This window comes from Carcharodon carcharias, chromosome 5, assembly GCF_017639515.1.
Source record: "Carcharodon carcharias isolate sCarCar2 chromosome 5, sCarCar2.pri, whole genome shotgun sequence".
Lineage (NCBI taxonomy): Eukaryota > Metazoa > Chordata > Chondrichthyes > Lamniformes > Lamnidae > Carcharodon > Carcharodon carcharias.
Genome location: NC_054471.1, coordinates 140315887 through 140343340, shown reverse-complemented (window position 1 = coordinate 140343340; position 27454 = coordinate 140315887). Strand labels below are relative to the sequence as shown.

General features: G+C 41.2%; 1 protein-coding gene across 1 annotated transcript; it reads right to left on the bottom strand.

The window, feature by feature from the left end:
- Positions 1-533: 533 nt before the first annotated feature.
- Positions 534-26865, bottom strand: pbk (PDZ binding kinase). Its single transcript, XM_041188259.1, has 8 exons — positions 26809-26865; positions 25107-25218; positions 24123-24222; positions 18018-18160; positions 12988-13157; positions 8831-8960; positions 6031-6192; positions 534-862 (listed from the first exon to the last, which is right to left on the bottom strand). Exons 2-8 carry the CDS (start codon positions 25165-25167, stop codon positions 642-644), a joined length of 987 nt encoding a protein of 328 aa, XP_041044193.1. The 5' UTR covers positions 25168-25218; positions 26809-26865; the 3' UTR covers positions 534-641.
- Positions 26866-27454: the final 589 nt, after the last annotated feature.

Genomic DNA, 27454 nt, shown 5'->3' with positions numbered 1-27454 from the left:
TATGAGGAAAGGTTGGGAAGTTATGCTTGTGAACAGTGGAATTTAGAAGAGTAAGAGGTGACTTGATTGAAACCTTTAAGATCCTGAGGGGTCTTGACAGGGTGGATGTGGAGAGGATGTTTCATTTTATGGGAGAATCTAGAACTATGAGTCACTGTTTAAAAATAAGGGGTCACTCATTGGAGACAGAGATGAGGAGAATTTTTTTCTTTGAGTATAGTGTATCTTTGGAACTCTCTTCCTCAAAAAGGTGGTGGAAGCAGTGCCTTTGAATATTTTTAAGGCAGAGCTAGATTCTTAACAAAAGGAGGAAAGGTTATTGGGGGCAGGGTAGACAGAACTGTGGGATTGAGGTTACAGACAGATCAGCCACGATCTTATTGAATGGCAGAGCAGGCTCAAGGGGAAAAATGGCCTATTCCTGCTCCTAATTCATGTTTTTGTACGTAACCTGATACTTGAAGTATAGGTCATATTAACCCAATAATGCTCAATTCATTATCAATTACAAACCAAGTATACCTTGAAGAAAATAACATTAAGAATTTAATAGCTGATTAATGCAGTACAAATAATGAACATAAAAATTAAAGTCAAAAGGAACACCAAGAGAGGTTGAACAAAACATTTTACAGTAAACTTCATTTCTTCATTTCAGTGGTTGTTTTCTCCAATTCCTCCACTATCTGTGCAGCAGAGGGGCGTTTTTTAAGATCTTCATTTGTACAAACGAGGAACAGCTCAATAGCCTGCCTGTAGGAATCATCTAGTTCTTCCATGTTGAGTGCAGGTCTTGTTCCCAAAGCTGCATAATAAGCATCCTCATCAAAACTGTCTTCATCATCCAAACTATCAAAAGAATCTACAGCAGAAAAACAAAAATGAAATTTTATTTATATATAGGACCTCAATTATCCGTGTATATTTCTACAGGCGCTGAGACTAAGAACAGTTTTATCTTGCCCTGATTTGCAACAACTGTAACATGCAGTTTTGGTGTTTTCAGAATTACTATAGACTGTAATGGGCTTAATCTGACAAAGGTACTCTGTACTACATAGCTTCACAATAGAAAAAGCAAGCACGCAGAGGTGCAGTAGACATTTTGATAACATTCTAGTAATTTCCAGATATACTCACTCCACAAGTAATACCAAATGAATATTCCTAGAAACATGTGTCCATTTCCATCTATTATACATTAACAGCCATCAGTTGGTACATTAAAACCATCTGCATCTTTTGTGGGATATATATTAGTGTTTCTATTTCTTACCATCGTGCTCTCCCTTAATGACCAAAAGTATGTTTTGTGATCTACTCCCCATCCCAGAAGTATACATACACACATATGCAAAACATCCATGAGACAACACACCAAATGTAATGAATATTTAACTTTATCTAAAATGCATCAATAGCATAGTTTGAGATCTCTTGTAAAAACTCAACAGAAACCTTCCCTCCTGAACACACAAACCACTTCCCAGAATAGAAAACAAATAACCTCCTCAAAGCATGGCAAGGATTGCAAACCAACTTAATTCAACTGCAGAGGCTAAGGTGTAACGAATTGATCTGAACTTTTAAAATACATTGTGCAGTCATGGAAACAAAACCAATATTAAAGATAGAAACCAGGAATAAACGGACACTTTTCAGATGGATAATGGGGCCAGAGATCTGCACATTGGTTTGGCCTTGAATTTTTCTTATCCTCTATATACAAAAGCGACTTTGACAAGGGCAGTGAAACCAATATCAAAATTTTCCAGCATAATGAGATTTACTAAACAGAGGAACAATGAATAAAGACACAAGTTAAGAGAGTGGGCATGAATGCAGTTCAATACAGATAAATGTGAAGTAGTGCATTTTGGGGAAAAATAATAAAAATGGAAATGGACTGAAGTGTAAGTTCTCAGTGGTGTGCAGAAACATACACAAATCGTTAAAATATCCTTAAAAGAGGCATGAGATTCTGGGTTTTATAGAGAAGGATTTTATATCAATTATAGAAAAGGATATAGGAGCCATGCCGTGCTACAGTGAAAACTAGAATATAAAGATATAATTAAGATGACATTTGAAAAAGCACTGTAGTTGCTGGAATAGAAAAGGTCGAGAGAGGATATAAAGTGTTCAATATTTTGATAAAAGTAAATGAAACGTTACTTTCAGCAGTTGTTGAATTGGTAACAAGGATATATATATTTCAGGTCAGTATTATTTACAGAAAGGTGGAGATTAGAAGAATTTGTTTTCATGCATTAGTTTTTTTTAGTTGCTTCATTTTGAATTTATTTTTAACACTAATATTCCACTTTGCTATTATGTTGCTTAGTTGAAAATTCTTTTAGTAAAAAAGCAACGGCTCAGATTTTGCAGTAGCAATGAAGGTGAAACTGTCAGTTCACTGTCATTACTTCTCTGAAACTGATAGTAACTCGAGTTCGCACATCTACAGTTAAATGTGAAATCCAGAAGCTGTTGTCTGATTCTACAATTCTCAAGAGTGTGGCTGAAATCAAAAAGTTCTGAAAATCTTTTGTAACAAGTAATCATGTAATTATAGCACTTTTTATGATCTGTAGTGAAATGCAAATGCTCTGAGGCCACTTCAAAGGGTGGAATAATTATATACTTCAAGTGAATAGAAACATTAGTTTTCCCTTTGTTTACCTATCATCACCAAGACTGTGGATCAATGCATATGTATAAAATCATCAAAGTGACTTCAGCATTCAATGCAGTTCGAACATGTAGTACAGGATGAAGTCCACACTAACAAATTTGCTGGATTATGTACATGGGATTAATGTAGAAGATAAAATATCATAAAACTCAAAATATACATAAAAAATCTAGAATTATTTTTAATAAGAGAAATTTGACAATTCGACAAATATCAAATTATTCTTTCAGGGCCAGTGAAAGTGTTTAGCAGTAATTATAACAGTGTGCTGTTAACCCAGTTCCACCTCATTTTACAAGGCGTAACTTTTTCAAAGGCCTTTAAAAGTGAGACTAACTGTAACCATGTAAGTTCTTGTCAGTTCAATGACTGATTGTATACCGAGGGGCCTCAACAGCATCCTCTGGGAAACCGGTACTACCCAAACGCCTGATGATGGAAGGGGTGCCACTGCCTGACCCAGTGGGATCTGAGCCCCCGAACCCGAGCTCCTACCCCCAGCAAGGTGGCTCACTCTTCCCTGGCGGTGGCACTTTTTTATTTTAATTATTCTTTCACAGAGTGTGGGTGTTGCTGGCTAAGCCAGCATTTATTGCCCATTCCCAATTTCCCTTGAGAAGGTGGTGAGCCACCTTCTTGAACTGCTCTTGTAGCCACAGTATGGTCGATCCAGTTCAGTTTCTGGACAATAGTAACACCCCAAGATGTTGATAGTGGGGATTCAACAATGGTAATGCCACTGAATGTGAAGGGGAGGTGGTTAGATTCTCTCTTCTTGGAGATGGTCTTTGCCTGGCACTTGTGCACTGTGAATATTACTTACCACTTATCACCCCAAGCCTGAATGTTGTCCAGGTCTTGCTGCACATGGACACAGACTGCTTCAGTATCTCAGGAGTCACTAATGGTCCTGAATATTGTACAATCACTAATGAACATCCCTACTTCTGACCTTATGATGGAGGGAAGGTCATTTATGAAGCAGCTGAAGATGGTTGGGCCTAGGACACTACCCGGAGGTACTCCTGCGGTGATGCTCCAAGACGGAGATGAGCGACATCCAGCAACAACAACCTCCTTCTTTTGTGCTAGGTATGACTCCAACTAGTAGAGAGTTTTCACCCTGATTCCCATTGACTCCAGTTTTGCCGGGGCTCCTGATGACAGTCTTGGTCAAATGCTGCCTTGATGTCAAGAGCAGTCTCTCTCACTTCACTTTTTGAGCTCAGCTTTTTTGCCCATATTTGGATCAAGGCTGCAATGAGGCCAGGAGCTGAGTGGCCCTGGTGGAACCCAAACTGAGTGTCAGTGAGCAGTTATTGCTGAGTAAGTACAAAGGAATGACTAGGGAAAATGGATTGTAGCGTACGAACATATGAACAAGGAGCAGTAGGCCTCGAGCCTGCTCCACCATTTAATATCATGGCTGATCTGATGGTAGCCTGAAATCTACATCCTGCCTACTCCCATTAACCTATCACCCCTTTGCTTACAAAGAATCTATCCGCCTCTGCCTTAAAAATATTCAAAGACTCTGTTTCCACGCCTTTTCAGGAAGAGAGTTCCAAAGGCTCACGACCCTCAGTGAAAAGATTTTGCCTCGTCTCCGTTTTAAATCTCATTTTTAAACAGTGACTCCTAGTTCTAGATTCTCCCACAAGAGGAAACATCCTCTCCACATCCACCCTGTCAATCAAGTTGCCTCTTACTCTTCTAAACTCCAGCAGGTACAAGCCTAGCCTATTCAACCTTTCCTCATAAGACAACCTGCCCATTCCAGGTATTATTCTGGTAAACCTTCTGTAAACTGCTTCCAATGCATTTACATCCTTCCTTAAATAAGGTGACAAATACTGTACACAGTACACCAAATGTGGTCCCATTAGTTCTCTGTATAACTGAAGTATAACCTCCCTACTTTTGTATTCAATGCCCCACACAAGAAATGATAATTCTATTAGCTTTCCTAATTACTTGCTATATCTGCATACTAGCCTTTTGTGATTCATGCACGAGGACACCCAGATCCTTCTGCATCTGAGTTCTGCAAATAGATTCAGCATACAGTTACCAGTCACAGATAAGTCAAATGCCCTTCCTTTTGTGATCAAACCTTTAGTATAAGCACCATGTATTTAAAATGTAAAATATTTCATGTCTATATCAACAAAATTCTGAATAATTAATTTTGAAAGGGCATTAAAGGTGATTTTTCTAAAATGATTCTCAAGTAACAAGGGTATATATCAATAATGTTACACTCAGTCAAATGCTACCCTGATGTCACAGCTAGTCACTCTCGCCTCAAGAAATCAGGTCTTTTGTCCACATTTGAATGAGGTCCGGAGTTGAGTGGCCCTGGCAGAACCCAAACTGGACACCCGTGAGCAGATTGTTGCTGAATAAACGTTGCTGAATGGTGTCAACAACACCTTCTCGCACCTGGCTGATGATTGAGTAGACTAATGGGGTTGATATTGGCTGGATTAGATTTGTCCTGCTTTTACTGGGCAGGACATACCCTAGGCAATTTTTCACATTGTTGGGCACTGCCTGTGTTGTAGATGTGCTGAAACAGCTTGGCTAAGGGCGTGGCTAGTTCTGGAGCACAGGTTCTTCAGTACTACAGCTGGGATGTTGCCAGGGCCCACAGTCCTTGCTGTGTTCAGCCATTTCATAATACCATGTTGGAATGAATTGAATTGACTGAAGACTGGTGTCTGTGATGCTGGGAATCTGAAGAGGAGGCAAGGAGATAGATCATCTGTTCAATACAACATTTTTGTCTTTTGCATCAACTTGTTCGGCTCCACCATCATTGACGATGAGAATATTCATGTAACTGCCTCCTCCTCCTATTGTTTAATTATTCTCCAACATTCTCAAAAATTATTGTTGATGTTGGTTGGTTGAAGGTAGAGTATTCACCAGGACTCTTGATATTCTGGTTTGTCTTTGAATTGTACCATTAATATACACCTTAGATAGACAAAGCCTTGAGGTAATGTATCATTCTCTCAGCATTGTACTAGAGTATCAGAAAGTTTACATGTTTGGCTTGAGCAGATTTAAAAACTTACAAATTCCCAATCAGATGCAACAGCAATACAAACTGAGGCGAGGTGGCATTGATTTGATGATTCTGTTATGCCTCAGCAAGGAATGAAGGAAAGAATGTACACACTCAGTTTCTATTCATTCATTCACTTTAATAAATGGGAAACCTTAGACTCTGCATGTACAATTTCCTAAGATCCATTTGCTGAAACAGCCAAATCACTGCATAATTATATGAAAAGCCCGACAAACCTGCAATGCACAATTGTATGGCTTACCTTCAGAAATATTTACATGAGGCATAGAAAGGGTCATCATTTCCCATAATGTGAGGCCATAGGCAAAGATGTCTGACTTGTCTGTAATTAGACCATTTTCTTCCAGAGCCTCCTTTGGTTTCCATGGCTCAGTCCCAATGTATGTTGCTTTGGGATCACTTACTATAAAGAAATTGTAAAAATACACTCAGAACAGTAATACTTTTATTACATAAAAATGTCTACCTCAAAACAATTAGCATTTAAATAGATAGTGCCCGAGATCCCAATCTCTGTACCTAAAAGACCAAAGCTAACACAAATGGGATAGCATCTGAAACAAATGAAACACTGGAAAGGCACAGGTCAGCCAGCATTGAAAGAGAAATGGCTAATGTTTTACATTTATCCAAAGTCCTGCAATGAAATGCCTAACAGCTGTGCAATGCAACTACTTAAAATACATCGAGACAGATTCCAAAAAGAAAGGAGTCCACAGATCAAAAATGGACTATAGATACACCAACTGAGCAATCTTCCATAGATCCTTTGACATAATTTCACATAGAAAAATCCTAATTACATGTAAAGTCATAGAAATGCAAGGTAGAACATGGAAAAAGATATGAAACTGATTTTTAAAAAGGAAATAGTACACATTAGAAGCAAATGTCAAATTGAGGAAGAATGCTAGTCCAAATGGATTCAAGTTTACACCTATGACCTGGAAACCAAAATCAACTCAAACTCATTAAGTTTGTTGACACTGAAATGGAAACATCACAGGCACAATAATTCATATGATCAATATGTAGAACAGACTCCTGGGTAAAGTACAGAAAGCTCTTGACAGAAATTTAAGAGACAGTTGAATGATCTAATTGGCGGGTAGTGGACTATAGTCGCTCCCCACCAAAATGAGCTTTGACAGGCCAAGTGCTCTTTTTCTTCTTTTAGCATGTTCTCATGGTAACACAGGAATAAATGCAACATTTTAGCACACAGCCACTTATAGGGGAACTGTAAACTGGATATGCATTTGTCTTTAAGCCAGTTAAGAAAATAAACACCCCACAGAATTAAAACAATAGCAGATGTCCAAACATTCCTTTCTACTAAGTCAAAGTGTTTTGAAACCAGTGGTCACTACGGAGCAAAATTATGTTCAAAACAAATCCCGATTCAGGAACCCTGCTGATAACTAACACTCACAAAAGATGTTAATTTTATATTGGCCCCTAGGGTTTTATTCTTAGACTAAAGTAAAATAAATTTTAAAAGGTTGCATACATGGCAGTTTTCTCACTTTTCCAAAGAGTCAGACAGGATTCAAATGCAATCAATGTTAAATATGAAACACACAATATATCTGATTTTTCTTTCCAATTTATATTAATTTTTAAAATTTATTTTAAATGCTAGAAATTTTTAAAAATGTATTCACAGGATGTGGACGTCAGCCAGTATTTATTGTCCATCCCCAATTGCTTTATGTGGTGGGGAGCCGCTGCCTTGAACTGCTATAACCCATATGTTGTAGGTACACTCACAGTGCTGTTAAGAAGGAAGTTCCAGGATTTTGATCCAGTAACAGTGAACAAACGACAATATAGTTCCAAGCCAGGATGGTGAGTGGCTTGGAGTGTGATGGAGCCTCTGTGAGTTACTGCTGTGCATCTTGTAGACAGTACACACTGCTGCCACTGTGCATTGGTAGAGGGAGTGAATGTTTAAGATGGTGGATGGGGTGCCAATCAAGCACGTTGCTTTGTCCTGGATGGTGTCAAGCTTCTGAGCGTTGTTGGAGCTGCACTCATCCAAGCAAATGGAGAGTATTCCATCACACTCCTGACTTGTACCTTGTAGATGGTCAACAAGCTTTGGGGAGTCAGGTGAGTTACTCTCTGCAGAATTCCATGCCTCTGACCTGCTGTTGTAGCCACAGTATTTATATGGCTGGTCTAGTTCAGTTTATGGTCAATGGTACCCCCAGGATGTTGATAGTGGAGAATTCAGAGATGGTAAGGCCACTGAATGTCATGGGGAGCTGGTTAGATTCTATTTTGTTGGAAATGGTCATTGCATGGCACTTGTGTGGTGCGAGTGTTACTTGTCACTTGTCAGCCTAAGTGTGAACGTTGTCCAGGTCTTGCTGCATATGGACATGGACGACTTCAGTGTCTGAGGAGTCGCAAATGGTTCTGAACATTGCGCACTAGTCAGTGAACAGTCCCACTTCTGACCGTATCCTGGAGGAAAAGTAATTGATGAAGCAACTGAAGATGGTTGGACCTAGGAACTCCTGTACTAATGTCCTGGGACTGAGATGATTTACCTCCAACAACCATAACCATTTTCCTTGTGCTAGGTATATGACATCAACCAATGAGAGTTTTCCTCGATTCCTCAAATCCAAACCACTCAGACCATGCCTTGGTCTTTAATGGTAAATGCCAAGGAAACACAAAATAATTTCAGAGTTGAATAAAAGCAACAATTTAGTATAATTTAGATGCATCAATGCACTGCTCCTGCAAGCACCATGCAGTCAAAATGGTTTAATTAAATATGTGTGAATGTACATACATACAATGGTTTCTTAAAACGTGCAATTATATTGAGAACACAAGGTTAAAAAACATCAGAAAAGAAAAAGATGTAACTGAATTACTTTAAAAGAAGATTTGCCACCTATTTTTGAAATGTATCAATTTTGCGAGGGAGCACAACACATTTTCAAGTTGACCTCTACTCAATCTCACATTTATCAACAGCCTACAACACCTGAATAACCATAAGAACAAATAAACTGTTCACATACCTTGCATGTTCTCATCTAATTTGAGTGAAACGCCCACATCACAAATCTTAATGGTCTGAAAATCTTCTTTAATGACAATATTGCAAGATTTGATGTCTCCATGCAAGATTCTTTTTTCATTGTGCAGATACTGAAAGTTTCACAAGTAAATAATTATTTAAATTCTCAAGAGTCAGAATTCTGCAAAAATGCAATTGACTGTCAGTGAACAAATCCAGCATTTAAACGAACTGTTCCTGGGACAATAAAAACAGGCCCAGATTGAGGACATTCCATTCTAACTGCTCCAATTTCACTTGCATCCCACTTAAACAGAAATACTATTGTTTATTCTTTTGAAAATGAAGTCTTAATATGGCAACTTCCCAATCTGCTTGGCTTTCTAAAGAAAGAAGATTGGACAGATTAATAGGAAAAGAAAAATTTTTTGCACGTTAACCTCATTTACCTCACCAAATGGTTCAGGTCAGCATAGGTACCTGACCACTTGAGTTTAATGCACAGTGGTTGTACGACAAAGCAGAAGCAATCTTCCAGAATTAAGCAAAAGCGTATTATTTTTTAAAGTTAAAAACTTAAGTCTATTTCTATTAATTAAAAATGTAGAACAATTGATCAATGGCATCCAAGTGGTTTGACAACATTAGCAAAGCATACTAGTGCATCAGTTGGGACGCAAAGTGTATCAGCAAGGGAAAGAGATGCGAGTGTACAGGAAAAATCTGCAGAAGGGTTAATTAACTTGGGACTGCTCCTGGACGTTTCAGCAGCAGTCCCAAGCTGCATTTGCAAAAACCAAGGCATTACTTGGGGTCACAACACAGAAATCAGTTAGGAAACCAAAATGGTTAGAAATCACTGCCTTAAAACAATACTGGGATTAAACTTACACATGAACAAATTTTAATACAGTATTAGAAAACAAGGCAATGATCTGGTACAAAACTAAATTTTATAAAATCTAGTATTATTACTTTTATCCATCACGATCCACAAGTTCTTATCGCTACTATTAACAACTTTTTACCCATTGATTTCATTGAGGATATAGTATTATATGGGCTATGAGCCTGTTTATTCAGCTTGCTCATTAAAGCATACATTAGTATTGCATACTTTTGCTCAATGATTGTTCCACACACCACCACCCCTGCCCCACCCCACCAAAAAAAGGTACTTAGTTATGTTAGGAAAGCAAGATAGTAACTGACATTAAATTATTTTTTGAATATAAATTTGTCCTTGAGATATGGATAACACTGGCTAGACCAAATTTATCGCCCATTCATAACTGCCACAAGAAGCTTCTTGAACATTTGTTTTTATATATACGTGGTTGTTTCAGACCACATTAAAAGTTAAATGTGCATTGTGAGCTAGAATGCAAGTAGGCCAGACCAGCTACAGATGGCAGGTTCTCTTTCCTGAAAAAGAGTAACAGCAGCTGGATTTTTACAATAATCTTGCTGTTTTGTAGATATTTGTTTCTGGCGATCACTTAGACATTAGTAAACTCATAGAATTCAATTACATAATTACACCCCTCCTAAAACTCTGCACTCCCTGAACTTTGACCTCTTGTGCATCCCTCATTCCCGTCATTCAACTATTGGTGGTCAGTCCTTAAACTCTCCTGAGTTCATTTTGCTCCTTAAAATCCACATCTGACCAATCATTACTCCTAATGTCTCCTCTTTTACCTATCCACGTTTTTCTGATTACACCTGTGAAACATTGAGCAATGTTTTTCTATATTAAGGCTCTATATAAACAGAGATTATTGTGCCTTCATGCGGTTAATGTTGTACATATGGGCTTTCAAAAATAATTTGAATAAAGTACCATGGAATAGCAAAATTGAAGCCCATGGAATTATAGGGGCAGTGGCTGCACGGATGCAAAATTGACTAAGATGCTGAAAGCAGAGTAGCAGCAGTGACTATTGTTTTTCAGACTGGAGGGAAATGCACAGTAGTATCCCTCAGAGGTGGTATTGGGACCAATGATCTTTTTGATATATATTAACGAACTGGACTTGAGTATACGAGGCATAATTTCTAAGTTTGCAAATGACACAAAACTCGGAAAAGCCATAAACGGTGAGGAGGATAGGAATAGGCTTTAGGAGGACATTGAGAAACTGGTGACATAGGCAAACACTTTGCAGATGAAATTTAATGCAGAGAAACGTGACGTGATTCAATTTGGTAGGAAGCCTGAGGAGATGCAATATAAACAAAATAATACAATTTTAAAGCAGGCAGGAACAGAGAAATCTGGGAGTTCACGTACACAAATTGAAGGCAGCAGGCCAAGTTAATGAGGCTGCCAAAAAACCATATGGGATCTTTGGCTTTATGCGTTCTCTCACATCTGTAGCATATTGCAAGTTCTGAGCATTTTGTTATATTGCACTATCCGTTGAGGAATAAAGTTCGTTCAATAATGGCTGCAGTTGAGCATGTGTTAAGTCTTTGCGCAATACACAACATCAATCCTAAATGTATTCATCAATGGAACATCCACAGCTCTCTAAGGTAGAGAATTCCAAAGATTCATAACCCTTTGTGTGAAGGAATTTCTCCTTATCTTAGTCCTAAATGTTCAGCCCTTTATTCTGAGATTGTGCCCCCTCCCGTGTTTTGGGCTCCTTAGCCAGGGAAACAACCTCAGTGTCTACCCTGTCATCTCTTTCTGTGCTGCATCTTGAATCTCTTCTGGTTACCAATCCTCTGCCACCAGAAACTGTTTATCCTCATTGATTCAAAGAAATTCATGATTTTGAACACCTCTGCTTAAATGTTTCTGCTCGAAGGAGAACAACCCCAAAAAAGTGAATTCTTTCATCCTTCATACCATTCTAGTAAATCTCTACACCCTTTGTAAGTCCTTGACATACTTCCTAAAATGAGGCACAGAACTGGCACAATATCATTCTATGATTCTAACTTGCCATGATGAGATTTAAATCACAAATAAGTAATCGATTACCTAAATAGAGGTGGAGTAAGAGTGACTGTCTCTAACATCAAGACAGCACTTGACAAAGCGTGGCAACAATAAGCCCCAGTAAAACTGGTCATAAAATTAAAGAATTGGGGGAAAACTCTTCATTGACTGGAGTCATCCCTAACACAAAGGAAGAGGTTTATCGCAGTTGGAGGTCAATCACCTCAGTCCCTGGACATTGATGCAGGAGTTCCTCAGGACAGTGTCCTGGACCCAACCATCTTCTTGGCCTTTCCCCCATCATAAGGTTAAAGTGAGGGTGTCCGTTGATTATATATTCAATTCCATTCCCAACTCCTCAGATAACAACCCACATGCAGCAAAGACCTGGACAACATTCAGGCATAAACTAATAATTGGCAAATAATATTCACACCACACTAGTGTTAGGCAATGACTACTTCCAATGAAAAAAAACTTAACCATCTCTCCTTGACATTTGATAACATTATCATCACTGAATCCCCCACCATCAACATCCTGGGGGTCACCACTGACACAAAACTTAACAGGCCTATCCCTATAAATACTGTGGCTACAGGTGCAGGTCAGAGGCTGGGAATTCTGTGCCAAGTCTCTCATCTAAATCCCCAAAGCTTTGTCTAACATCTATATGGCACAAGTCAAGAATATGATGAAATACTTCCCTCACTTGTCTAAATGGGTGCAGCTCCAACATTCAAAAAGCTCAACATGACCCAAGACAAAGCAACCTGTTTGATTGACCATGCTGGCCACCACCTTACACATTCACTCCCTCTATCATAGGCTTTCTGTAATTGCAGTATACACCCTCTACAAGATGTGCTGCAGCAACTCACTAAGGCTACTTCAACACCATCTTCCAAACTTGTGAATTCTACCATCTAAACAACAAGGGCAGCTGGCACATGGGAATCCCATGATCTGTAAGTTTCCCTCCAAGTCACACGTCACCCTGACTTGAAAGGGTATCACTGTTCCTTCACTGTGCCAAAATCCTGGAACTTCCTCCCTAACAGCACTATGGTTCTACTTATATCACATGATTGCAGCAGTTCAAGAAGGCAATGCACCACCACCCTCTCCAGGGGAATTGGGGATGGGCAATAAATGCTGGCATTTGACAGCAATGCCCATATCCCATGAATGAATATAAAAAAAACTACCTTCAATCCATTAGCCACATGCAAAGCTACTTTAAGTATGGTAGAAGCAGGAAAAGGTCCTTTGCCATTTTCATTCCTTTCTTCTATCAGGTCATTCAGAGACTTCTCTCCTCCAAACTCCATAGCCAGACATGGGGTCCCATCATTTGATTTGGCAAAAGCTCTGTATCCTGTGGACAAATTTCCAGGGAAAAAATAGAGAAGAATGTTGTTAGAATTGCTAGTGTCTCTTATGGACATAAAGTTTATAGCAATCCTTACTTTAAAAAAGTGAAACTACAAAGTTTACATCTGCAGTTCATTAGGTGTGATAGTTATTTTTCTATAACAAAAGGTAAGATGGAGATGTTTAAAAATGAAACATGGAAATGTCCATTCAAAAGGCAACAGAAAGGATACCACATTAAAAGTAATGTCTGAACTTATTTAGCAGCTTAGAATATCGAAAAGGTACCGCACACATTGAATTACTTTTCAAGCACAGTTACTGTCACGTATAGCCAAATGCAGTGGCCAACAAAATCCCACAAACAGATTATGTGCTAGTTATGAGAATATGGTGGAAGCCGATTCAATCATGACTTTGTAAAGAAAACTGGATACTTATCTGAAGAGAAAACAATTGCAGGGCTAGAATTGTAAAATGGTTATAGCACAGAAGGAGGTTGTTCAGCTCATCATGTCTGTGATGACTCTCTACAAGAGTAATGCATCTAGAGCTACTCCTCTGCTCATTAACCTGTAGCCCTGCAAATCTTTCCTCTTCAGATAATGATCCAATTCTCTTTTGAAAGCCATGAGTGAATCTGTCTCCAACCATCACCCTCTCAGCAGTACATTCCAGAGCCTAATCATGTGATGCATAAAAAAGCTTTTCCTCATGTCATCATTGCTTCTTTTACCAATCACCTTAAATCTGTGCCCTCTGAGTACAGGGAAAAAAGCTGAGGTGTGGGACTAGGTGAATTGCTCTTGCAGAGTTAGCATGACAAGATAGATCGAATGGTTTCCTTCTGTGCTGCAATCATTCTATGAACCTATAAGCTGCCTGTGGTAGTAACGGTCAAAGAAGAATTTTGGCCAGACCAGTAGGAGAATTCTCTACTCTTTCTCAAGTAGTAATATGAAATCTGTAAATCCATCTGACTCAGCAGACTAGATCCCCAGTTAATGTCTCATCCAAAAGAAATTGTCAGCATACTTTGTATTCACAATACCATTTACCAAATTTGTACATTATATATAATTTTTGATAGTAATTCAAACAACATAGATGTAGAAACACTTCTTCCAGATGAAAATTGCCAGCAAAACTTAAAATTGTAGGTGGTCCTATCACCGCTTGCTTGTCCCTACAACCACCGACCCCCTCACTTCTCTCCCCCCCACTTAAAACCAGCTTATATTTCACCCCTCTCCTATTTTTACTTAGTTCTGTTGAAGGGTCATGAGGACTCGAAACGTTAACTTTGTTCTTCTCCGCCAATGCTGCGAAACCTGCTGAGTTTTTCCAGATAATTCTGTTTTTGTTTTGGATTTCCAGCATCCGCAGTTTTTAGTTTTTATCTCTGTGCTTAATTGACTGCCACTTCTCTTCAAGAAATGCCTACCTTGAAGAAGTATTGCTCTTCTCTCCGACAGGATTTCCGTATCTCTCTTTTGCCTTGTTCACCTTCATTGCTTTCCATTTCTCTCCTGGTGTTTGACAAGGTGTTTACTAATACCCACTTTCACAGCCATATTTCCTTTCTCAGTGACTGCCTCCATCTCCAACTTATCCCATGTGGATTTCAACTGAAATTCCATCCCTCATGTTTCGAACCCACCCAGGATTACAGGTATCTCCGGGACATAAAACGTTTCTCGGACTGCTGTTCCCGTCGCATTCTGAGATCCAAACTCAGTGCCATGCGCCGCCATATGAACACACTTGACCTCTCCCTCCAGCAGCACCGCCGCACCCTTTTTCAAAGCTGCGCGTGCCCCCAGTTTCATTTTATTCTTCATCTCATCCGACACCTCAACAAGAAACTTTTTCTCTTTCTCTCAAGTGCTAAGGAAGGCAAGCTCCAACAACTCATCGACACCAACACCCATCTAGGACCCTCCACTCCTGCCTGATCCTCCGTCCCCACCCCATCTTCCAATCCCAGCCCCGGCCGTGTATTCACTATACCCCCTGACCTTCCCCTCTCCGACGCTGAACGCTCAGTGCTCAACAAGGGACTTAGTTTCATACCCTTATGCCCTCATCTCAATGAATTTCGGGCTCAGCACGATGCTGAACTCTTCTTCTGCCTCCTTTTTCTCCGTGCTCACTTCTTTGGGCAGGAGTCCTCTCCCTGTTCAACGGATCCTTTTACACACCTCCAATATTCTCCCTCCACCTGGACCCTTCCCTCTGAATTCTTGATCTTTTCATTGAGAACTGTCGGCGTGACATTAGTCGTCTCAATTTCTCTGCTCCTCTCACCCATTCTAACCTGTCTCTCTCTGAACTTACTGCACTCTGTTCTCTCAGGTCCAACTCTAACATTGTCATCAAACCCACTGACAAGGGTGGTGCTGTTGTTGTCTGGCGCACTGACCTCTACCTCGCAGAGAATGAGCGTCAACTCGCAGACACTTCCTCCTACCTCTCCCTGGACCATGAACCCACCACTGAACATCAAGTCATTGTTTCCAGGACTGTCACTGACCTCATCTACCTCCTACCCAAAATCCACAAACAGGACTGTCCCGGCAGACCGATCGTGTCAGCCTGTTCCTGCCCCATGGAACTCATTTCTCGTTATCTTGACTACTGTCTCCCTCCTTGTCCAGTCCCTTCCCACCTACATCCATGATTCCTCTGACACCTTATGTCACATCAACAATTTCCAGTTCCCTGGCCCCAACCTCCTCCTCTTCACCATGGACGTCCAATCCCTCTACACTTCCACCACCCCCACCAGAATGGTCTGAGGGCTCTCAGCTTCTTTCTTGAACAGAAGCCCGAACAATCCCCATCTACTACTACTCTCCTCCGTCTGGCTGAACTTGTTCTCACACTGAACAATTTCTCCTTTAAGTCCTCTCACTTCCTCCAAATAAAAGGTGTGGCTATGAGTACCCGCATGGGCCCCAGCTATGGCTGTCTCTTTATGGGGTATGTGCAATATTCCTTGTTCCAGTCCTACTCCTGCCCCCTCCCACAACTTTCCTCCGGTACATCGATGATTACTTCGGTGCTGCTTCGAGCTCTCGTCGGGACTTGGAAAAATTTATTAATTTTGCTTCCGATCTCCACCCCTCCATCATTTTCACATGGTCCATCTCTGCCACTTCCCTTCCCTTCCTTGACCTCTCTGTCTCAATCTCTGGTGATAGACTGTCCACCAATATCCATTACAAGCCTAGCGACTCCCACAGCTACCTCGACTACAACTCCTCACACCCCGCTTCCTGTAAGGACTCCATCCGATTCTCTCAGTTCCTTCGCCTCCGTCGCATCTGTTCTGATGATGCCACCTTCAAAAACAGTTCCCCTGACATGTCATCCTTCTTCCTTAACCGAGGTTTTCCACCCACGGTCGTTGACAGGGCCCTCAACCGTGTCCGGCCCATCTCCCGCGCATCCGCCCTCACGCCTTCTCCTCCCTCCCAGAAACATGATAGGGTCCCCCTTGTCCTCACTTATCACCCCACCAGCCTCCACATTCAAAGGATCATCCTCTGCCATTTCTGCCAACTCCAGCATGATGCCACCACCAAACATCTTCCCTTCACCTCCCCAGCGGCATTCCATAGGGATCGTTGCCTCCAGGACACCCTGGTCCACTCCTCCATCACCCCCTACTCCTCAACCCCCACCCACGGCACCTCCCCATGCATATGCAAAAGATGCAACACCTGCCCCTTCACTTCCGCTCTCCTCACCGTCCAAGGGCCCAAACACTCCTTTCAAGTGAAGCAGCATTTCACTTGCATTTCCCCCAACTTAGTCTACTGCATTTGTTGCTCCCAATGCAATCCTCTACATTGGAGAGACCAAACGCAGACTGGGCGATCACTTTGCAGAACACCTTTGGTCTGTCCGCAAGAATGACCCAAACCTCCCTGTCGCTTGCCATTTTAACACTCTACCCTGCTCTCTTGCCCACATGTCCGTCCTTGGCTTGCTGCATTGGAACAGCACCTCATCTTCCGACTAGGCACTTTGTAGCCTTCTGGACTGAATGTTGAATTCAACAACTTTAGATCTTGAACTCCCTCATCCATCCCCACCCCCTTTCCGTTTCTTCCCCCTCCCTTTTGTTTTTTCCAAGAATTTATATAGATTTTTCTTTTCCCACCTTTTTCCATTATTTTTAAATCTATACCTTTTATGCCCTTTTAGTCTTATTTCACCCCACCCCACTAGAGCTGTACCTTGCGTGTCCTGGCATCCATTCTTAATTAGCACATTCTTTTAGATAATATCACCACCTTTAACACCTCTTTGTTCTTTTGTCTGTGACATCTTTTGATTATCTGCTCCTATCACTGCTTGCTTGTCCCTACAACCACCTCCACCCCCCCCCGACTTCACTCCCCCCAGCCCCCCACCTTAAACCAGCTTATATTTCACCCCTCTCCTATTTTTACTTAGTTCTTTTGAAGGGTCATGATGACTCGAAACGTCAACTTTGTTCTTCTCCGCCGATGCTGCCAGACCTGCTGAGTTTTTCCAGGTAATTCTGTTTTTGTTTTAAAAATTGTAGGTGATAGCCATTTCAGATTTAGGAATGTTCATGCTGTTTAATATACATGGAATACAACATCTTAATATTTTGAGGTTCTTTGTGCTTTGCTGACAGATTGGGACAAACACAGGTACCTTGTGCATTCCTAATTAGAACTATACAATTCCATTTCCTATATCTGCAAGAAATCTTTTACGGTACCAATACTCTGGTGAATAAAGGTTCATTTTTGGAGCAAACTATTTACTCAAGTTCATATGGTCCTTTCCCAGATTTTTCTACAATTAAGTATATAAATATACCTACCAACAATATTTGGATGCTCAATATCTTTCAGACGTTTGGCTTCTTCCTGAAGTCGCTTCAGATAAACACTTTGCTGCCTCAAATTACACTTGGCATTAATCTTTTTCACAGCCCATGGAGAATTTGATTTACCTGTAGGGGATCTAAACACAAAATATTTTTTGTAAACAGTATGACCGCAATACCATTTTACATTCAATTCCTTACCCAATACAGCCACAATACTGGGGGTATCGGAGGTACTGCAGGAACAAACCTTGTTTTTTCATAACATTATGAATACTGTAAATATTCACAGGTCTTAGCTTAATATCAGTGGTGGGAAAAATTCCAAAGGACATCTTACAGAAACTACCAATGCACTTAACCATTTTTGGAAATGACAGACAACAGTTAAAATGGGAGGCGATAAGATAGTTGTATTGTCACTGGACTGGTAATCCAGTGACCCATGGTATGCTCTGAGGACCTGGGTTTGAATCCTACCACAGCAGATGGTGGAATCTGAATTCAATAAAAATCTGGAGTTAAAAGTCTAATGATGACCATGAAACCACAAAAACCCATTTGGTTCACTAATGTCCTTTAGGGTCTGTCCGGGTCTGGTCTGGCCTACACTTGACTCCAGATCAGCAGTAATGTGGTTGACTCTTAAATGCCCTCTGAAATTGCCTAGCATGCAACTGAGTTGTATCAAACCATTAAAATATCAACCTAGGCACTGAAAATGACAGCGGCAAACCCAGCCCTGTCAACACTGCAAGTCCTCCTTACTAACATCTGGGGGCTTGTGCCAAAATTGGGAGAGCTATCCCACATGCTAGTCAAGCAACAGCCTGACAGCCATGCTCAGAATCATATGTCCCTGGGTAAGGCCTATTCCAACAGCAGGACAGACCAAGCAGAGATGGCGGCAATGGTATACAGTTGGGAGGGAGCTGCCCTGGGAGTCCTCAACATCAACTCCTGACCCCATGAAGTCTCATTACATCAGGTCAAACGTGGGCAAGGAAACCTCCTGCTGATTGCCACAAAACCACCCCCCCCTCCCCCGCCAGCTGGTGGATCCATAATCCTCCATGTTGAACATCCTCTTGCAGGAAGCACTGAGGGAGGAAAGGGCACAGAATTTACTCTGGGTGGGGGGCTTCAATGCCCATCACCAAAAGTGGCTTGGTAGCACCACTACTGACCGAGCTGGCTGTGTCCTAAAGGACATAGCTGGTAGACTGGGTCTGCGGCAGGTGGTGAGGGAAGCAACAAGAAGGAAAAACATACCTGACCTCATCTTCACCGACCTGCCTGCTCCAGAAACATCTGACCATGACAGTATCGGTAGGAGTGACCACCTCACTAGCCTCATGGAGATGAAGTCCCATCTTCATATTGAGGGTACCTTCCATTGTGTTGTGTAGCAATACCACTGTGCTAAATGGGATAGATTTCGAATAGATCTAGCAACTCAAGGCTGGGCATTCATGAGGTGTCGTGGGCCATCAGCAGCAGCAGAACTGTACTCAACCACAATACGTAATCTCATGGCCCAGCATATCCCCCATTCTACCATTACCACCAAGCCAGGTGATCAACCCTGGTTCAAGGAAGAGTGCCAAAGGGGATGTCAAGAGCAGCACCAGGTATACCTAAAAACAAAGTATCAACCTGGTGAAGCTACAACACGGTGCTACTTGCATGCCAAACAGCATAAGCAGCAAGTGATAAACAAAGCTAAGTGATTCCACAACTAGCGGATCAGATTTAAGCTCTGCAGTCCTGCCACATCCAATTGTGAATGGTGGTGGGACAATTAAACAACTCACCGGAGGAGAAAGAGGCTTCAAAAACATCCCCATCCTTGGTGATGGAGGAGCCCAGCAAATCAGTGCAAAAAGATAAGGCTGAAGCATTGGCAACAATCTTCAGCCAGAAGTGCTGAGAGGATGATCTCTCTTGGCCTCCTCCGAAGGTCCCCAGCATCACATATGCCAGTCTTCAGCCAATTTGATTCACGGCATGTGATATCACAAAACAGCTGAAGTCACTGGACACTGCAAAGGCTATGCACCCTGACATTATTCCAGCATTATTATTGAAGACTTGTGCTCCAGAACTTGCTCTGCCCCTAGCCAAACTGTTCCAGTACAGCTACAACACTGGCATCTAGCTGGCAATGTGAAAAATTGCCCAGGTATGTCCTGTACACAAAAAACAGGACAAATCCAACCCAGCCAATTACCACCCATCAGTCCACTCTTGATCATCAGTAAAGTGATGGAAGGGGTCATTAACAGTGCTATCAAGCAGCACTAGCTTGGCAATATCCTATTCGCTGAGGCTCAGCTTGGGTTCTGCCAGGGTCACTCAGCTTCTGACCTCATTACAGCCTTGGTTCAAACATGGACAAAAGAACTCAACTCCAGAGCTGAGGTGAGAGCGACCTTAACATCAAGGCAGCATTTAGCCGAATGCGGCATCAAGGACCCCTAGCAAAACTAGAGTCTGGAGTCAATGGGAATCAGGGGAAAAATTCTCCACTGGTTGAAGTCACACCTAGCACAAAGGAATATGGTTGTGATTGTTGGAGGTCAATCACCTCATGTCAATCCAGGATATCACTGCAGGAGTTCCTCAGGATTGTGTCCCAGGCCCAACCAGCTTCAGCTGCTTCATTAATGACCTTCCTTCCTTCATAAGGTCAGAAGTGGGGATGTTTGCTGACAATTGAACAATGTTCAGCACCATTCACGATTCCTCAGGTACTGAAGCAGTCCATACCTAAATGCAGCAAGACCTAGACAATATACAGGTTTGGGCTGACAAGTGCCAGGCATCTACAAATATAGAATCTAACTGTTGCCCCTTGATGTTCAATGGCATTACCATCGCTGAATCCCCCACTATCAACATCCGGGGGGGTGGGGGGGCGGTTACCATTGACCAGGAACTGAACTGGACCACACATATAAATACTGTGGCTACAAGAGCAGGTCAGAGGCTAAGAATCTTGCAGCGAATAACTCCTGACTCCCCAAAGCCTGTCTGCCATCTACAAGGCACAAGTCAGGAGTGTGATGGGAGTACTTTCCACTTGCCTAGATGAGTGCAGCTCCCACATCACTCAAGCAGCTTGACACCACAATCAGTGGCAGCAATGTGTACCATCTACAAGATGCACTGCAGAAAGTCACCAAGGTTCCTTTGGCAGCACCTTCCAAACCGATGACCACTACCATCTAGAAGGACAAGGGCAGCAGATAAATGGGAACACCACCACTTGGGAGTTCCCCTCCAAGCCACTCACCATCCTAACTTGGAAATATAATGCCATTCCTTCACTGTCGCCAAGTCAAAATTCTGGAGCTCCCCCACTAACCGCATTGCAGGTGTACCTCAAGGGCAGTTAAGGATGGGCAATAAATGCAGGCTTAGCCAACAAAGTCCACATTCCGTAAATGAATTAAAAAAAAAAATCAGAGTATTGAATGTACAAGATTTTCAGACAGAATAATGATGAGAGTATATGAGTGGTAATCGTTTATTAGCAAAGGTAACCTAGGATAGCAGTGGCATAGCATGAGAACAAAAGTTTTAGCAATGTAAAGGTATCAGGAAGGAGCCTGTAAAGCAAAGGCTGCTGGGATATTTGACATATAATTAACTTAGGCAAAGGACACAGCAAAAACTAGCCGAGACTAGCCCATAGCAGGTGTGAATCCAGTGATCACAGATAACTAGGCGTCAGTCACTTGAATTCTCAGCTACACAGGAAATGAGAGTTGACTTGACCTATTGTGATAAATTGTGAGGCTGTGACCAAACCTCAAAACACCATTACTGCTTTCTTTTCATGTTTCAATTGCTGTAAAGCTTACAAAATAAATTCAGTTCTTAAAGGGGAAAAAAATACATCATCAGTCACGAAAGGACAGGGACTAAATGTAAAAAAGGCAGTCTAACAACTCAGAGGACAGAGTACCAACTTAGATTGGATTGGCTAAAGCAGGCTTTCCCTGCATTTACTAGAATAAACAATTGAAAACTGTATCTGGGTCTTTGAGGTGTTTGTCAATTTCACCGTGACAATGATGTTTGATGTGAAGCTATCAAGACTCATGGAATTAATGGAAAATTGACAAAATGTCTCAAAAAATGACTTGATCTTATAAAGTAGATTGTGATCAACAAACAATGCTCCATGAGAGAGTACAATGACTAATGACATTTTGCAAGGGTCAGGATTCCCTGTTTGAGCTATTCATAAACAAAATGGAAAAGTATAAAATTTACAGAGGACAGCAATCATGTGGCCAGGTAAATAACATAAGAGACTGATAACTCAGAGATCTAGGCAAGTGGATGGGCTCTATTTGATTTTGATTGGTAACCCCTTGGCAAGGTTGGAATAGGAGGATTGAGCATAATACTGATTATCCATCAAAAATATCAACAGGTATTAATATCAGCACTATTTTGTAATGTTTATTTTGGGAGTTATACTGCAAGGCAACATGGTATTTTTATTTTTAAACCCTATATACCCATTGATAGTGTTTTGTCTGACATGACAATTTTACCTGTAACAGTAATGTCAAATGTGTTATTCAGGGTCAAGACCCAAAAGTTTGAAAACAGGCCACTAGCACTAAGTGATAGATTCAGATTGAACAGTATCAAACAGATGCTGCCATTGTTTGAATCATCGAAAAAAAATGCATATTACTGATTTTTTTATTTGCATAATATTCAGTGTTTTCAATTGCCTTTCAAAGGGACTTTCATAAACAGAATCTTACAAGTACATTCAGTGAGATATTTTAGGTGAAATATTGGTTCTCCAGTGCTCTGATGATCCTTCATCTACTAGCCCTGGTACCCCATACTCTACTGACAGGATCTTGTAGTGCACTGTGGACTCCATGAGCTTAGTTGCTACACAAATAGCTGTGGTGCTTGCAAATTCCAGCTAGTCATGCATTGCTCCTCCCCGTGGCACAGCAAAATATGATAGCTTAGGATTACTGAAATGAATAGCAGGTCCAAAAGTTCTCTATCTAGTGGTGTTAAACCCAGAAACCGAATTACAAGATATAGAGTTTAGTAAACAGATTTTGATATTCTGCCATCATAGACACTGACGAACCTACGACTCACTTATGAAAATAATGAAGAGTTTAATTTCGTTGAAAAGCAAAAAAATTGGGCAAATAAGTAGCATGCTGAGAGGCATGACCAATGTGGATGTAGGTAGCTTGGCCAATTATGGAACTACAGACGAGTGCAAAACTAGCAAGGTTCATGTGACATTAGCCATCAGAAGAAATTTGAAAACCCCAGCTTTATTTTACAGGAGGTTTACCTATGGTTGACTGGGTCCATCAGGAGACAGTAGATTTAGGATGACTTACACCAAAATAAACTGAACGTGGTTATTGAGAGAAGATTGTTTTCACAAGATGTACCATTTACATAGAAAAAAGGTTTGAAACCCAAGTGCAAAGAATTGTACGAAAATTTATCCCTTAAGGCTTTTTTTAATAACACATACTCCACTCAATTGTTTTTCATGTTAGAATTTGCTCCAGTCCTAAAGTTAATCGCATTTCGATGTGATTATCAGATTTTGAATTTGTATTAACATCAGGGATCAGTCAGAACAGTAGAAATAGCAACTAGCAGTCAATGTCAGGTGTAAATATCAGGTAATGGACAGAACAATGGATGCACTCAAGCAGTATCACTTAACTATTTGAGATTCTCTAGGTCATTCCGTTCCATTTGTAATATTAACTGTTTAACAGTTAAACCATCAAGACAGCCAATTTGACCAGCCTTGAGGTAAGGTGAGAAGATATCATGTGACATAACTCAAAGAAAGGGTAGAAAAATATCAAGGAACAACCCCTCTAAGGTCAGAAGTCCAACATCTTCAAAAACCAAGTTTGATCTCCTTAGGTCTACAAGAAACCAAACTGTATGAATCTATTCTATAACCGCAATATTATACTATTGGTGCCTGAGTAATAAACTTGCATTTGGACAAGCTTAAGCTGAAATCATAAGGAATTGTTCAATTAAGAGATTTCCCAACATGTTCCAATTACTAACCTTTTCATGAGGTAAACATTAACTCCAGTACCATAGCCTAGCTTCTTCATGAAGGGAGAAGCAGGAAGGACCAAAGTAGTATGATTCTCATTCCAAGAACCTGCCAATAGTTAAAATTTAGATTATAAAATAGAGCATTTAATTTGTGTATATCTAAGACCTTATACTCAAATTTCAAATTAATAGTGATTAGCTCAACACTTAAAGGACAGAGATTTAATTGCAAGTTCCCTTTGCATGCTTACAAAATACTTGATTGCAACAAACGAAGTGGCAACGATCTGTGGGCAGTGGAATGTAGATTCTGGAACTAATGTTAGTCAATTTCTATTTACATACAAAAGTGCTTTAACTGTACTGAAAACAGCAATCTTAAATATTTCTCTACTTACTAAGGCAACTGTTTTAACAAAAGAGTAGATTTAAGCCACATTAGTGTAAAAACTAAAAGTTGCTCATTTTTATGGTCACAATTTTACTAAGAACTCAAAAATTACTCTTAAGCAAAAAAGTTGCATTTATGTAGCATCTTTCACAATGTCAGGTCGTTTTACTGCCCAGTGGCTGTTCTCATGTGTGGTCACTATTTTCACATAGCAGCTCCCGCAAACAGCAATGTGAAAATGATCAGAACGCTTTTGTGATACTAAGGGATAAATATTGGTCAGGGCTGCAGGATTGACACCCTTGCTCATCTTCAAAATACAGTAATGGGATCTTTCACGTACATCTAAGAGGTGTATTGGGGCATTGGTTCAGCACCTAGTGTTGGCCTAGAATTTTGTGCTCAAATGCTGAAATAAAACTTGAACCAACTATCTTCATATGCCAAGGCAAGAGTGCTGAGCCACGGCTGACAATTTCAAGGTAGGAGGTCCAATTTATATGATACTGCCCATTTTTGTCTACTGAGAATGTCTTCAGAACCACTGTAATAAAATTTGTCTAACAATCAACACTTCTGGTAGTTCAATCAGTTCATACCTAATTGTTTCTTTTTACTTTCCGGCTGGCAAGGAGATTTGAAAAGGCAAGCTTCATCCATATTTTCTATTTCAAAATAGAAACTTCACCAAAAAAGTATGCCTTTCAAATGCTGCAAAGAAAAAAGGTTAATAACAGTTTAGAAAGCTGTTGTTCGATGTGTAAAGTTTCTAATAACAGCCCAGAATCTACTGAGCTTGGCGTGTTGCTAAATAGATTTGTTCCTGCACCCTCCAGCTCAGATTCTTTTCGCCATGCGTGATCTGAAAATGGGACAGTGACAGCAACATGGCATCTGGGATCTTGATGGGACCAATGAGCTTAAACGATTGCAAAATAAGGAGGAATTTCTTCTCTCAGATCCATTATTGTTTGGAATTCTCTACCACAGAGAGCTGGATCATCATATTCAAGGCTGAGTTAGACAGATTTTTGATCTACAAAGGAGTCAAGTGGTCCGGGGATAGGCAGGAAAGTGTTGAGTCCATAATCAGATCAGCAATGATCTTATTGAATGGTGGAGCAGGCTCAAGGGGCCAAATGGGCTGTTCCTGCTCCTATTATGATGTTATTAACAGCCTCCAACAATTCACCAGCTGAAAGAACGAGATTCTTTTATTTAGGAGACTCTTAATGTTCATATTCTGAGCCATTGAGGTTGATTAGCAGTCATCAACAATTATCACATTGTTAAAACGATACTTACGCTATTAAGTACCAGACTTAACTGGGAGCAAAAAGTTCCAAAGGAACATTGATAAATTTAGTAAGCGGGTAAAATTGTGGTAGATTCATGAAGTTCAACGTGAGGAAGTGAGGTCATCAACTTGGGACCCAAGAAAGGTCTATCAGAGTATTTTCTAAACAGAGGGAAGCCAAGATCTGTGCAAGGACAGATTCAGAAGCTCATGTAGAGAACTCACTAAAAGCTAGTGGGTGGCTAGAAAATAAAAACTAATGCAATTTGGTCATTTATCTTATGTTGCAGCTGCTATTTACAGGTCAGGTTAAATCCCATCAGGAGGACTGGAACTTTCAGTGGTGTTTGATTTTGTTGTTAGATTTCCCCTCTGGTTGAGTTTGATTTCTTGGCTGGTCTGGCTCCATTTCCACCCCTAACCCAGAATTAGATTAATGTTTGTTCAGGATCGAGCTCGGGAGGAGGAACTGAACCAGATCCAAGCTGGGGCAATGTGTCACTGGACCTTATTCCTGGTCCACCTGAGCTCTGCTCACTGCCAGCTCGATTCAATTCACAAAATGTGGCTCCAGCAAACCGGGAAAAGCCGCAGACAGTGAGGATCGGTGCTGAGCGAAGTCATCCCTGAACAACACCCTCTAGCCCCTCAGTAAACAATGCGCTCTTAACCCCCACCCACCCCCAACTAAACAACTGGTCGTTAACCTCTCCCCCGGTAAACAACGGGCCGTTAACACGCCCCCGCCCTGGTAAACAACGGGCCGTTAACACCCCGCCCGCCCGGGTAAACAACGAGCCGTTAACACCGCCCCCGGGTAAACAACGGGCCGTTAACCTCCCCTCCTCCCCAGTCAACAACGGGCCGTTAACACCCCCACCCCCGTAAACAACGGTCCGTTAACATCGCCCCCCACCCCCCAGTCAACAACGATCCGTTAACACCCCCACCCCCCGGTAAACAACGGGCCGTTAGCCTCCCGCACCCGCACAAACCTTCCTCACCTTCTCGCGCTCAAGTCTGTTTGAAATTCCCGAGTGCACCACGGGAATAATGGTAACTGCGCCTGCGTCTGTTGGAGACGCTTCAACTCCGGGGCGGAGGGAGAGAAACTGGGAATGATATGGATGTTTCGAGTCCTCATGACAGGTCATGAGGACTCGAAACGTCAACTCTTTTCTTCTCCGCCGATGCTGCCAGACCTGCTGAGTTTTTCCAGGTAATTCTGTTTTTGTTTTGGATTTCCAGCATCCGCAGTTTTTTGCTTTTATATATGATGTGGATGTTGTTAGTTTTCGGATTGTGGTGCAGTAGATTCCAGTTGACAGCTATACCGTTTATTACAGAGCTTGATTTTCACAAAAGAGAGGAGCAGAGTAAATATCGCCGAATGGTGGTGATTCTCAGCATGAGCAGATATTTTAATAGTGGAAGTCTGTAATTCACATCTCTTGCACTTTGGGATTAGCCCACATTATGATGGTGAGAACTGCGATGACAGAATGTTACTCACCCTTCCTGTTCACATCACAGGACAGTTACGGATGTGGTAGGCTATTCAGGCCTTAATTCATCCATCCAGGGCAATCTTCCATTGATGCTTCAAATTACGGTTGACTCTTAACTGTCCTCTGAAAAGGCTCAGCAAGC